Source organism: Hyaloscypha bicolor (genome assembly GCF_002865645.1).
Source record: "Hyaloscypha bicolor E unplaced genomic scaffold K444scaffold_42, whole genome shotgun sequence".
Classification (NCBI taxonomy): domain Eukaryota; kingdom Fungi; phylum Ascomycota; class Leotiomycetes; order Helotiales; family Hyaloscyphaceae; genus Hyaloscypha; species Hyaloscypha bicolor.
The window spans coordinates 40,353-51,953 of record NW_020194544.1 but is presented as its reverse complement, the minus strand read 5'-3'; the positions used below and the strand labels follow the sequence as shown (position 1 = coordinate 51,953).

General features: G+C 42.1%; 4 protein-coding genes across 4 annotated transcripts; 2 read left to right on the top strand and 2 right to left on the bottom strand.

The window, feature by feature from the left end:
• Positions 1 to 1,214: 1,214 nt before the first annotated feature.
• K444DRAFT_521605 (FAS1 domain-containing protein) lies at positions 1,215 to 2,500 on the bottom strand (the record flags this gene model as incomplete). The annotated part of the gene is made up of 4 exons (XM_024874137.1): positions 1,215 to 1,266; positions 1,336 to 1,692; positions 1,744 to 2,131; positions 2,293 to 2,500. 4 exons carry the CDS (start codon positions 2,498 to 2,500, stop codon positions 1,215 to 1,217), a joined length of 1,005 nt encoding a protein of 334 aa, XP_024741032.1.
• A 520-nt stretch (positions 2,501 to 3,020) lies between these two features.
• On the top strand, positions 3,021 to 3,636 carry K444DRAFT_609260 (uncharacterized protein). Its single transcript, XM_024879541.1, has 2 exons — positions 3,021 to 3,270; positions 3,366 to 3,636. The coding sequence occupies exons 1-2, from the start codon at positions 3,054 to 3,056 to the stop codon at positions 3,626 to 3,628; spliced, it is 480 nt and encodes a 159-aa protein (XP_024741031.1). The 5' UTR covers positions 3,021 to 3,053; the 3' UTR covers positions 3,629 to 3,636.
• A 2,195-nt stretch (positions 3,637 to 5,831) lies between these two features.
• K444DRAFT_641063 (carbohydrate esterase family 16 protein) lies at positions 5,832 to 7,143 on the top strand (the record flags this gene model as incomplete). The annotated part of the gene is made up of 5 exons (XM_024884563.1): positions 5,832 to 5,874; position 6,285; positions 6,340 to 6,520; positions 6,559 to 6,867; positions 6,949 to 7,143. 5 exons carry the CDS (start codon positions 5,832 to 5,834, stop codon positions 7,141 to 7,143), a joined length of 729 nt encoding a protein of 242 aa, XP_024741030.1.
• A 133-nt stretch (positions 7,144 to 7,276) lies between these two features.
• On the bottom strand, positions 7,277 to 9,203 carry K444DRAFT_583572 (uncharacterized protein). Its single transcript, XM_024877831.1, has 4 exons — positions 8,694 to 9,203; positions 8,350 to 8,642; positions 8,168 to 8,292; positions 7,277 to 8,114 (listed from the first exon to the last, which is right to left on the bottom strand). Exons 1-4 carry the CDS (start codon positions 9,148 to 9,150, stop codon positions 7,319 to 7,321), a joined length of 1,671 nt encoding a protein of 556 aa, XP_024741029.1. The 5' UTR covers positions 9,151 to 9,203; the 3' UTR covers positions 7,277 to 7,318.
• Positions 9,204 to 11,601: the final 2,398 nt, after the last annotated feature.

Here is an 11,601-nt window from a genome sequence, read left to right as displayed (position 1 = left end):
AGATTAAAAATATCTTGGATTTATAAGCCGGAATTAACTTAATAGTAGTATAAAAAGAAGTGGAACTAGTATAAGCCATGTTTGCAATAATTAGAAGCTTGGGAAAAGAGCTCTAGAAAGATATTAAAGAAAAGCAGTTTAATTAGAGGCTCTAGAGTTAGTAGAAAGGGGGGCTTTATATAGGGCTCTCCTGGAATTCGGTAATCTGGGAAAACGATATATACTAAACCTATTTAGTTCGGAATATTAATGCGGCTCTGCAAAACCCATATATCAGACGATTTTCGCCATTTCAAAGCTCTCTGATTAGATAGAACAGATAGAATACGATATCGTACCTTTCTGGGGGATATATCGCAGTGAGAATTACTGAATTAGGGCTAGCGCGATCGCTTTGCTTAGTCAGGATCTGTGCACTTCCTGAAGCTTCACACTTCACTCAAGCTCTTTTCTAGCTAGTTCAATCAACTCTTTTACCATTCAATGCAACTCCCTACTCTGCGATCTTTACGTGCATTATAATTCTAATTAATTAGCCTTAATTATTTTTTAATATACTATTAGATAGCGAAGCATTCGTTAAAACTTGACAAAAATGATATGAGAGAACGGAGGATAGATTAAGTATAATTCGCTAAAACGTAGGAAGTCAAATTAGGTGCCAATATAGTTAATCTTGTTCAGAATAATCAGGCCTGCTCAGGTGAGCTGCTTAGGGCACTCAGGGTGCTTTGGTTACTTAGGCGAGTCGACTGAGCCGAGGGTGAGCCGAGGCTGATTAGCGCCTGAGCAAGAGCAGCAAGCTTACTAACCCCATATAGAACTTCAGAAGGAGAATATTGATTCATGATACCGTGAGTATTTCTTTCTCACACTGAAAGCAGCCCTGCCCCCAGCTTCCTTCACTAGCGCTAATTACTAACTAAACAGTCTTCATAATCACATCCCCTATTAATCTCGGCCACGAGGGCTTTAGAGGATTAGGAAAATGTAGCTATAGATAAAGCCCAAAACCTCAAACATCCTCCAGCCCAATGGCTCAAGTGTCAAACCTCGAGAAGCGCTCGATGACTTGTTTGTAGAGCTGGGAGTTGCCGTAACTGTCACTGCTGTAGTAGGCGAGGATAACTCTGTTGTGGATGGACTGGCACTTGTGCTCTCTAAGGGCGACATTATCTGTTTCTGAATCAGTATTTATTACAAGTTGGAGATCATTAGAGTGGATGACTCACCCGGTCAAGCACGTGCATGAGACCATTATTTGTGCTGAGATCTAGTCAGTCAATTGATCGAAAATAAAACTCTGCCGATGTTTCAATTGAATAGATCACCTACAGAACATTCAGTTGGATCGCTTTCGCATCATTGAAATATATAGCTCCATCTTGGATCGTAACCCTGATCGTATCATTACTCAAGCTCATAAAAGTCTGGCCATCTTGCAGGAAGTTCGAGTATAACGGCTGAGGAATAGTATGTAAGGCTAAATATTCCGAAGCAAGCTCAGTGATATTGTCCTTGATATCTGGGCTACCTGCTTGCAGAAATGCTTGGTCATTCGGACCTAGACATGTGACATTGTTCAAATGGTCAAGTACTGATGAAAGGCCTGTACGGTTGAGGGAGAAATCAAGGGATTTGAGACCCCATGCTCGGATTGTTTGAGTGCAAATCTCGGGGAGGGTTAGGAAGCTATTAGTCCGTAAGCTTTGGCTTTAATAATAGTAGAGCAGGGGCAAATACCCATCTATAATTTGGAATATTCCACTGTCCCAAATACCATCAATTATAGTCAGGTTAACTTGGTGGCCGAGACCCGATTGCACATAGGCTTCGGTAGAGCCCAATTTCCGGGGACTAAAGCTAGTAGACATAGTATTTGGAGCAATAAATACTACCTGGCCATTATAGTTCCCAGTTGAGGCACTTGAGGATATTAATGCACTTCCTGCTGTCCTATTATTATAGGTTGGACCTGTAAGTCCAGTTGGTACGGTAAGACCTGCTGGATGAAGAAAGTCTTGGAACGTAAGGTTGCCATTTAGTAGCTGGTAGTTAATAATATTCTGTAGATAAATGTATGGCTGGTTTGCGAATAATTGGCCAGTAACTTCCTGGAAGCTTAGAAACGCTATTGCCGAGTAAGTATATATAATTCCTGATTTGTAAGAAGGGATTCAGGGGCTAAGGAGCCGAGCTCTTAAGATGAACAGGAGTGATAGTTCCCAGAATACTCCTGGGCTCTGAGCTCTCAAACAAAAAGATAGCAATTTGGTTTCGGAATAAGCTTACCGTTATTGTCCGGAACTAGGACTGTCTGCGGTGCAGAGTAAGAGACTGAATAGAAGGGTTCCGCGAGGCCAGGGTTTGAAATAAGGAGGCTTGTAAAGTTGGAAAGTTGTGGGTAGGTTGAGATAGCCTGGACAAAAGATACTGCTTGGGCAACAAGGAAAAAGTAAGAAGCAAAGGTAAGGATGCAAACTTTTAGAGAGAGCTTCATTTTGAGTGCTGATCTGGCTCTGTGATCGATACTGGAAATGCAGCTGTCAGAGGCAAGCACAAGCTCTTAATTAGTCGTTAAGCAGCTGGCTCGCGCATGGTGAGACTAAAGAAGCTGCGAATCACATCTTCAGAGCCTGCAGCCGCGAGAAATGGAAAGTCCCGACAAAGGTGGGGCAAATCAGCCACGTTCGATCACGGTTGGTCAGACTAGTCAGACCACTTCACCCTGCCGCTCCTCAGCTGCTGTCTTTCACCCTGCAGCTCCTCAGCTGCCGCCGATCACCCTGCCATGATTCGATTGCCTTTTGCATACCGAGAGGCGAAGTTTTTACAGCGAGCTCCAGTGACAATTCCTCTACCTTTAAGAGGTCGGCAAATTGATACTCATGGGCCGCGTTTGGCCGCAAGGGCTTGATGCTCCAAGCCACTCCTGTATCACCACCACACGCTGGGTTGGGAGTACAAAACTAACTATTTCTCCAATACAGTAGAGACTCTCGCCTAAGCAGAATGCCTTCTGAAGTTTGAAGAATTATAAATGCTTTTACACAATGCCTTCCCCGTGGTCTATTATATTTCTTATATATGCTCTTGATACTTTAAACGCACTGGAATTCGCCCCTACTCCAACTTGGGCCACGCTACAAAGTTCAGCTCTGGGCTGGGACAATGTGCCAACTATTACTACTGGGACCTTCAATACAGATTTAAAGGCGAGGGCCACAAACCAGCAGAATCCCATTTGTGGTTGGATTGGGGGGAATGCAGGTACGGAAACCCGTTTGATAAAAAATCCCGTGTCTCAATATTCTCAAACTCGACTGTATAGGAGTCTTTCGCTGAATTTTCGCGTTGGAAAATAGCTTCAGCAGTGAGCTGCGGCAGTAACTTCTATTGTGCAACCGAGAGTACATACGTTGGTTGCTGCGCGACTACTAGCTGTGCCGGAATCGTCACAACATGTTTCGACCTCCTAGGGTCGATATGCGATGCTAATTGTCAAAATAATATTGGGAACCTGGTTTGGTTAGTGAAATATCGAGTGTTAGAGACTGAGACTTACCCTTATTTAGTTCCTCCACATTACCATACTGCGCGACGTATAATTACGAAGGTGGATCAGTAGGATATGGCTGCGCTATTGCAATAGGCTATAGGGTATCGGTTTTACTGAGCACAACGACTAGTAACGGTGGCCCACTCATAACTTCTTCACCACTAACATCTACCTCCTCAACCTTCGCAGCGCTCTCTACATTATCGACAGCTACTTCAAGCAGCACAAAGAGCGGATTGGGCGGCGGCCCAACCGCCGGAATCGTGATCGGTAGCATCGCTGTGATTGCCTTGGTCGCCTTCCTGGTCTTCTTGCTGCTCAGAAACCAACGCAAATATCGCCAAGAGATGCAAGCACTCCAGCAGCAAGCAAATCCCTATCCACTGCAAGAGCGGAGAAGTTACGTGAGCCAACCGCACTCAGGAACAACCGCTGGTTACTCTGTCCAGAACAAAGAAGGCGTCCTCTCTGGCTCGCCTCCAGTCAGCGATACACCGGGCTCACCTTACGAATCGAATTTCAGCCGCACGCCAAGGGATAGCCATGCGCCTGGCTATATGGGCCCGACAATCCCGGAAATGGAGGCGGGGCCTGGAGGGTAAGAAAGCACAACTGTAGAGGAGGGGATGACGGGTTGAGGCGGTCTGGCGATTTCATGTATCTTCAGTAGTTAAATCGTAGACATTCGTTCATTGAGTCTCAGAGCTTTCTGTGATGGCTGTAGGATCTTGCGGCCCTCAGTGTGGGCGGAGAGACGATAAAACGTGAGCAAGGTGTTCTGTCTCGGAAAGAGTTTGGTCTCTCGCGGCTATGCGAGGTCTTCGTCGGCTTAATCAAATTTTTATCGATGAACAGGTGTCAATAATGAAGAAGGAACCTTCGGTGAGGTAAAATCCTTAAAGAGAGGTGGAACAGCCCCCTATCTCCGTCGTAAGCTAATGTGTTTGGAAAGAGTAACAAGGACGTAAGGTTTACATTCCTGCTCGTTCGGGCCCTTTTAATCAGGTTTCGAATGAGCTTATATAATTCCATGTGTGCTTATTTATATATAAAAGCATAATCTAAAATTATATCTTCCTTTACTTAAAATAAACTTACTTTTGAAGTTTGTAATAAAAGAAAGAATATAGAGGCTAGTTCCCAATTAATTATAATAATTTTATATTAACTAAATCTTAATAAATAAATAAATAAAATATATAAGCTTTTATATATATTTAGAAGTTCTAATAACTCAAGTTTTATTTGAAGTTTATTTTATTTAAAAGAAGTATTTTATTATTAATTTTTTTTAATAGCTTAAATTAAATAAATAAAAATTATTATTTATGTATTTTTAATAATAATATAGATATAATAATAGCAAATAAGATTCAAATTCTAGAGCTTTTAAAATATTAAAAATAGATTTATTTAAGAATTTTTTTTAATAAAAGTATTAAATATAAAAAATATTTATATAAAAGAAAGACTTATATATAAGAAGTTATTACGGGTTAAGCTTTTATATAAAAAAGACTAATTATTACGAGACCGGGTCTCTGGGCTTGGAAAGCAAGATAGAGTAGCTCTATTCCGAGAATTCTAAACTAAGGAGGGAAGCTCGTAAGTGCGGGAGCTTGGTGTTCTAAATACTAGCCCCAGCCGTATGTGTTATCGCGGTCACGTGACGCTAAATTTCCCAGTAAAGCGGCAGAGCATAATACTAACAGTTTAATTAACTAAATAGAATTCTTTAAATAATATATAATTGCTTTAATAATTAAATAAGATATATTATATAATAATATAATTTATTAAAGGCTTTTAATTAAATATATAAAGCGAGTTTTAACTTATTATATTATTTTTCTTCTTATTTATAAATATAATTTCTTTAAATAGAAAATATATTTGTTATTATACTTGTTTTTGTTTCTTAAAAGTTATAATTATAATTATTAGTTATTTTAAAACTAATTTAGCAACAAATTTATTATAGTTAATTAAAAAAGCTTATTATAAAAAATATTACAAATTCTTTAATAAAAAGATATTAATTTAAAAACTATAATTTCTTATTACTTTAAGAATTATATAAAATACTATTATATAAAACTTAAATAAAGTAATATAAAAACATATATTTATAAAATATTATTAATAAATAATAAAATAATAAAATAAATTAGTAAGTTATAAAACTATAGTATTAAATTTAGTATAAAACTAATTTATATTTCTCTTATAAAGTTTAGAAAAGCTTTCTTTAAATAAGAGGCCCTAATAATATATGTATTTAATAATTTATAAGCCTAAAGCCTATAATATAAATAGTAATATAATTATAATATTAAAAGACTATTAATTTCTTTAATTAATATTTATAATATTTAAAGTTTATTATAATAACTAATATAATAGTATAATTTACTAAAAACAGAATATTAGAAATAGATATAAAATAGAGCTAAGCCGAAATATTTAGGTAAAATAATACTAAAAGATTAAGGCATTTTCCTTATTTTATTTTATAGTTTAATATTTTCTAATATATAAAATTCTTTAAACTTTAAACCTTTAACTATTATATTAATTCCGCTATTGTATTTATTATATAACTTGTAATTATATGCGACTTTATATATATTATAATATTTTAATAGCTTTATTATTATTATTTCCCTTAATTAATTATATAAGCTTTTACTTTCTTTATTTTATATAATTATATTTTCTTTTTAAGTGTCTATTCTAATATTAAAGGCTGTCGAGCATATGCTGATATGATGTTGGGATAGCGGCGATTCGTATAGCTCATCAAGTTTTAGCATTAGCGGCACGAAATCCTCGGCATCCAATCCGATAGGCAACCCTGCCCAGAGTATGTTCGACTTCAAGACTTTGCCGGAAGTCCTCACCACCCAACTAAACACTTCGTTAACCCTGACATACGACCTGGCATCAGCTGGTGCAACGGCTGTAAGTACCACCATGCTCATGCAAATTACACTGTCCAGATTTATACGCTCGTTCGTAGAGTACGTAAAGCTTTGGACCAAGAATCTCCAACCACAGTGACACACCCCACATATGCGCCATGGACCGCTGAAAGCTCTCTCTTTGCCGTCTGGCTTGGTGTCAACGATGTAAGTGACACGTATTCGCAATCAGGAGAAGACGCGTGGATAAATAGGGACTTGGATAACTACTTCCCTGTCTCCTGTCCTTGTACTCGAGTGGAGCACGAAAGTTTGCTATTCTTAGCATCCCCCGCGAGTCTCCCATACCCACTTTGTTGTCCAAAAGAGCACGCTTATAGTTGCGTAGTAACAGACAAGTCACCGCAGTTGATAGTTCAATTCAACGTGACTACTCTCAAGGTTGTTGTCGCCAATTGAAACTCGCAGATGCCAACACGTATCGCTGCTTTCAAGCCAGCGAATCTCGAAGCGAACGACGCCTTGGTCGACACACAGACGGCGTTCAACACGACAATTAGCAGTCCGTCCGGCTATGGTGCTCCTGACGCCCCTTGTTTCAACTCCGATGGCAAATATTGCTTGCGGTGGAACAACTATCATCCTCAAGCTGCGATACATTAGCTTGTTATTCGGGCAGTTGTTGGCGATCTCCAGGTGAGAATCTTCTAACGGAGCACTGGTTGAGATGAGGAAATCACATGAGCCGTCCTGGAACGGGCCTTAGTTAGAGGAGAGAAGTGAGTGGTGATGGCTTAGAATTGAAGCAAGCCAAGAGACCTTTCGCTACAACCTTGTGTTATGACAAGACTCCCGGCATGGCCTGCTTTTCACCTCTTTGTGCATCCTCCCAAAATGCCTTGCACGCCCGTCCATGTATCCATTCAATCCAAAGAAACTTTCTAAGCACAGCCTCCACTTCTTCCCAGCTCTTGAGACGTAGCTTTGTAACCACAACCTCGAGGCAAGAGCCAAACCACAGTTTATTAATGTGTTGCAGTGGTAGCAAGCCTGCCATGCACGTCAACCACAGCTCCAGCTCCAGGCACTCAGTCTTGAGAGCATCCACGCTAGAATCAATCCTCTTAAGATAAACCTTGAGCTTCTCGAGAATAGTCGTGTGTCTTCGTCCCCGCACGATGTGTGCCGTACCCCACCAGCCGAACTGGTCGAAGACGGTCTTCAAGAAGACCAGCGCTCCAACACGACATGCGTCGCCAATTAATTCTTCGTGAGTAGCTGATCGCCGAGCGGATTCCATGCATAGAAGGCGATATCGTAATGAAGTGGCATCAAAGTCTGTGACTCGCAACGTCTGTTTGTCACCAGAGGAATGCACCTCGCGAAAGACTACACAGAAATTTTCGATGCTGCGGACGATGTTAATAAACTCGTCGTCCAGGTGGACAAGAGTCTGAAGACATTGGAACCCAGCCGGCACCTCTACCATCGATGAATATTCAATTCTTTGCATGTGCGGCCAAGGTAGTCGAGCTCTTCGAAGTACATGCTCCTTCTGGTCTGTATCTTTGCCGGAAGGAGGGGGCTTGAAGCGTGGTTGTTGGTCATGTTCCACACAGCACAAATAGTCGGCGCTGATTACGTGAGAAAGAGCATTTTAAAATCTGGAAGACTGAGGAGTTCTTACAGGCAAATCTTGCGTACTATGTCGTGGTCGAGAGCTTCTAGTCCCCCGCGGACCTTTACCATCCGACTCAAGCCGTCTAAATGAGCATTTGCAGCGGCTTTGTCTCCCCCCAAGCAGTTCACACTCTGTTTGGCAGATGCAATTAGTGCGACTTTTCCAAGCTAGATAGAGATGGACCTTACTTCAGCCATTGCCAAAAATGTAACAGCATGAATCACTTGATCAGAGATTGCCGTAGCGGAATCTCGCAACTTCTCATTAACCTTCTGGATGGCTATGAGCTTGTGAGAGATAATTTCAGTCGACGGGCCTTTTCCAGTTTCTTCCCAGTTTACTCTCCCCGTCAAGTAACACAGGTGAAGTGCCGACGTTAGTAGCAGCACGTGAAACAATGCTTGATCCCTCAGTCCTGCGGCAAAACTGTACATATAGTTGAACGCCCCCGGCTGCGCTAATCCTGCAATGATAGTGACATCTGCCAAATCAGTTGAGCCATTTGAAAATGTTATCTAATCAGTGCACTTACAGTGATTGACCAGTTGGTGTGTGCGAGGCGTCATCTCGATTGGATACTGTGCAAAATGATCTAAGATCCCAGATGGCTGAGGCGGAAGCGAGCAAGTCCCAAAAGGGTCATCAGCCCAGAGGACGCTAGCTGGAATGGATTCTTTAGGATTCTCGGCGTCGAAATGTCCGGACTGGCGTTTTTGAATTGCCTTCTCTCGTTTTCGCCTGAAGTGATCCCGCATAACATGAGTCCGTATCAAAGCTCGTGCCGCCCCGTCTTCTTTCGTCAGTCCATCCTCATGCACGAATGCGAATGGTGAACATTTTGCACTTGCGCTTGCTGCAAGACTTACGCCACCACCTTTAATGGCACCGAGATCACTCTTTGTTGCGTTAAAGACGACAATCATCGGCCGATCGTGGACATCCCGCAAGATACCATCCCCGCCTTTCACAATCTGAAGTGGAGGCTCCATAAGTCAAGAATGAAACCAGGGGGGAAATACAATATATTGTGTTACAAAAGGACTTTGAGTTCTAATGCTACTTGGGTCCGAAGGTGAGAGGTTATCGTTCAAGAAGATCACGCCAATTGACGGAGTGCTAATTGAAGAGCACGGGCAGTCAGCAAGGATGTGGTCAGCCACTACGATTCAGCCGTTGCTGCATTGCCAGGGCAGTGGGAATGTTGTCTGACCATTGGCCGAATCTGCGCTTACAACGTGTTCAATTTGGCTAGGCTCGTACAGACTGCCATCCTAATGAGGCTAGATTCGAGGTCGATCACGCATGGCAGAACCCTTCCGCAGCTACTCTTGAAGGGAGGTGAATTTTGAAAGAAATGTGAGACAAAAGGGGTCGAGGTTCAAGGAAGAGTGCAGAGTCGAATTGAGATAAAGACTATGAAAATCGGCATTCACGTCAGCACGAGGGTGACTCGTGACTATGTCAAGAACCAATCAACAGGAGGCCAGTACAGTATTGGCTGGACGGACTTGGCGACTTGAACGGAAGGCGGAACAACTTCAAAGAACTCAAGGGGGATATCACTGTTCGATATCACTACTCAGTATTACTGTCAGCATTGAGATGTGAAAACTAGCTAGATATTAATTGGACTTTAAGTCATCACCCCATTTGCCCGCTTTTGTGTCAGTTGTTTGGGCTTGATGATGTGGCACGAAGTCCAAATAAATTGCAGAAGGCCGAAAGAAGGGCGTGAACGTGCGATAACAAAAGTACTGAAGAAATTGCTGGATTAGATGTGCAAGATGGTAGAGGTTGCGAGATTCCGATTTCCCGTGGAGCTTCTTCAAGCGGTGATGAACATAAGTCCAGAAGAATGCACCAGCTAAATTGGCTTCGCACCTTGTGCATAAGAAAGAATTGAGTAGAATATTTTCTCCAGTTTTGACGCTGGTTCCGTAGATAATGAGTGCAGTTGAGAGCCAGTAGAGTCGCTGATTTATTGACGATTGCTAACTTTACCTATCGTTTTCTGCCGTGTATTTGGGAGATTCCCAATCTCCGTCACGATGACAGCGTCTGTTAGTGAGACAAATGATTCTCCTACTGCTCGAAATTCTTCAGGAAATACTCCCCAAAAAGTCTCCGAGTTGACAGTAGCTCTTGCTTTCAAGTACAGTACATGCTCAAACACAAACTGCTTAACAATCTCTTGCGGCTCAATTTGGCACCCGAGTTGTCCTATATGGTGGTACAGCAACTTTGCGTCGTGCTGTGCCAACCTCCATTGAAGTGAAAGAGGTTCTAGTAATGGTGGACGCTTATTAATTATTGTTAGATCTCGCCAGAGATAAGCTGTTGGTTTATGTTTTACTCTATTAAAGAATTATACATCGTCTTCTTTCGTCCAACGAACTGTTCAGTCCCATGAAATTCGGCGTTTGAGGATTATTCTTGGCATCCCGCCGTCCGAGGTCTCCCACCACGTATGCGGCCCCAGTACGACGAGACCCTGGTCCGCAATTTTGACTCCTTGGGAAAGCTGAATTTCGAAGCTATATCGACGAAACCTGTAGTGGTGACTAATTGAGAGGCCGTTAGCCAAAAAAAAAAAAAAAATTCAGGGTCCGGACTCCGGTCCAACAACCGTTTGATATCTTGCTTTCGAAGTCGGTGAAATCTCGGAACTCGGAATTGGTAAGTCTCAATCAAGGTCTTGGATGCTCTAGCACTACTATTGTTCGGACTTTGTCCCCTGTGGAAATCCAATCGCACTGTACTGTTTCGACGCGATTCGTCTCAGGAGTCATATGGGCAGCCTCTTCCCTTTCTCCAAACGGGAACCACTCCAGAGGTCCTTCGCAAGCCAAATTTTCCAATTTGACGTCCTCAATTGTCAACTCCGGCAGAGAGGTCTCACTATTGGCTGTTGCTGGGCCTCGTGAAGTGGTTTTGCCTGGGCGTTTTAAATGGTAGCGCTACAGGCTCAAGGTGACTGACATCTTCGGCTCGAACACGTTGCTTTGATAGCACGAATGCACCTGACGAATGGCGGGTATCGTATCAGGGAATGGGTTGCCAAAATTGCTTGTCTAACGCTGACGAGGGTTTCAAGCTTGCTATGGAGGTGCGTTTTGCATGCGGTCTCGAAACTCTCCACGCCCAAGGTTGCGACTGCAGAAATGTACGCAAAAGAGTTCATATAGGAGTATTGAGGGAAATGGAGGGAAATATAGGATCGCGATTCAGGGCAGAGTGAATTCAGCCAATCTTAACAAGTTCGGCGACTATTCTGTTAGTCGAGGGACGGAGATCTTCGCCCCGTTCGCCCCATACGGTTTATTATTATGAAGACTGATATTCATAATTTGTATGGCTCGCAAGCCAATAATTCAAATCTTAAATTTCTGAAGTGTTTGGTTCCGTATGGATCAAGCACGATGCCAGTATAAACCACCCTT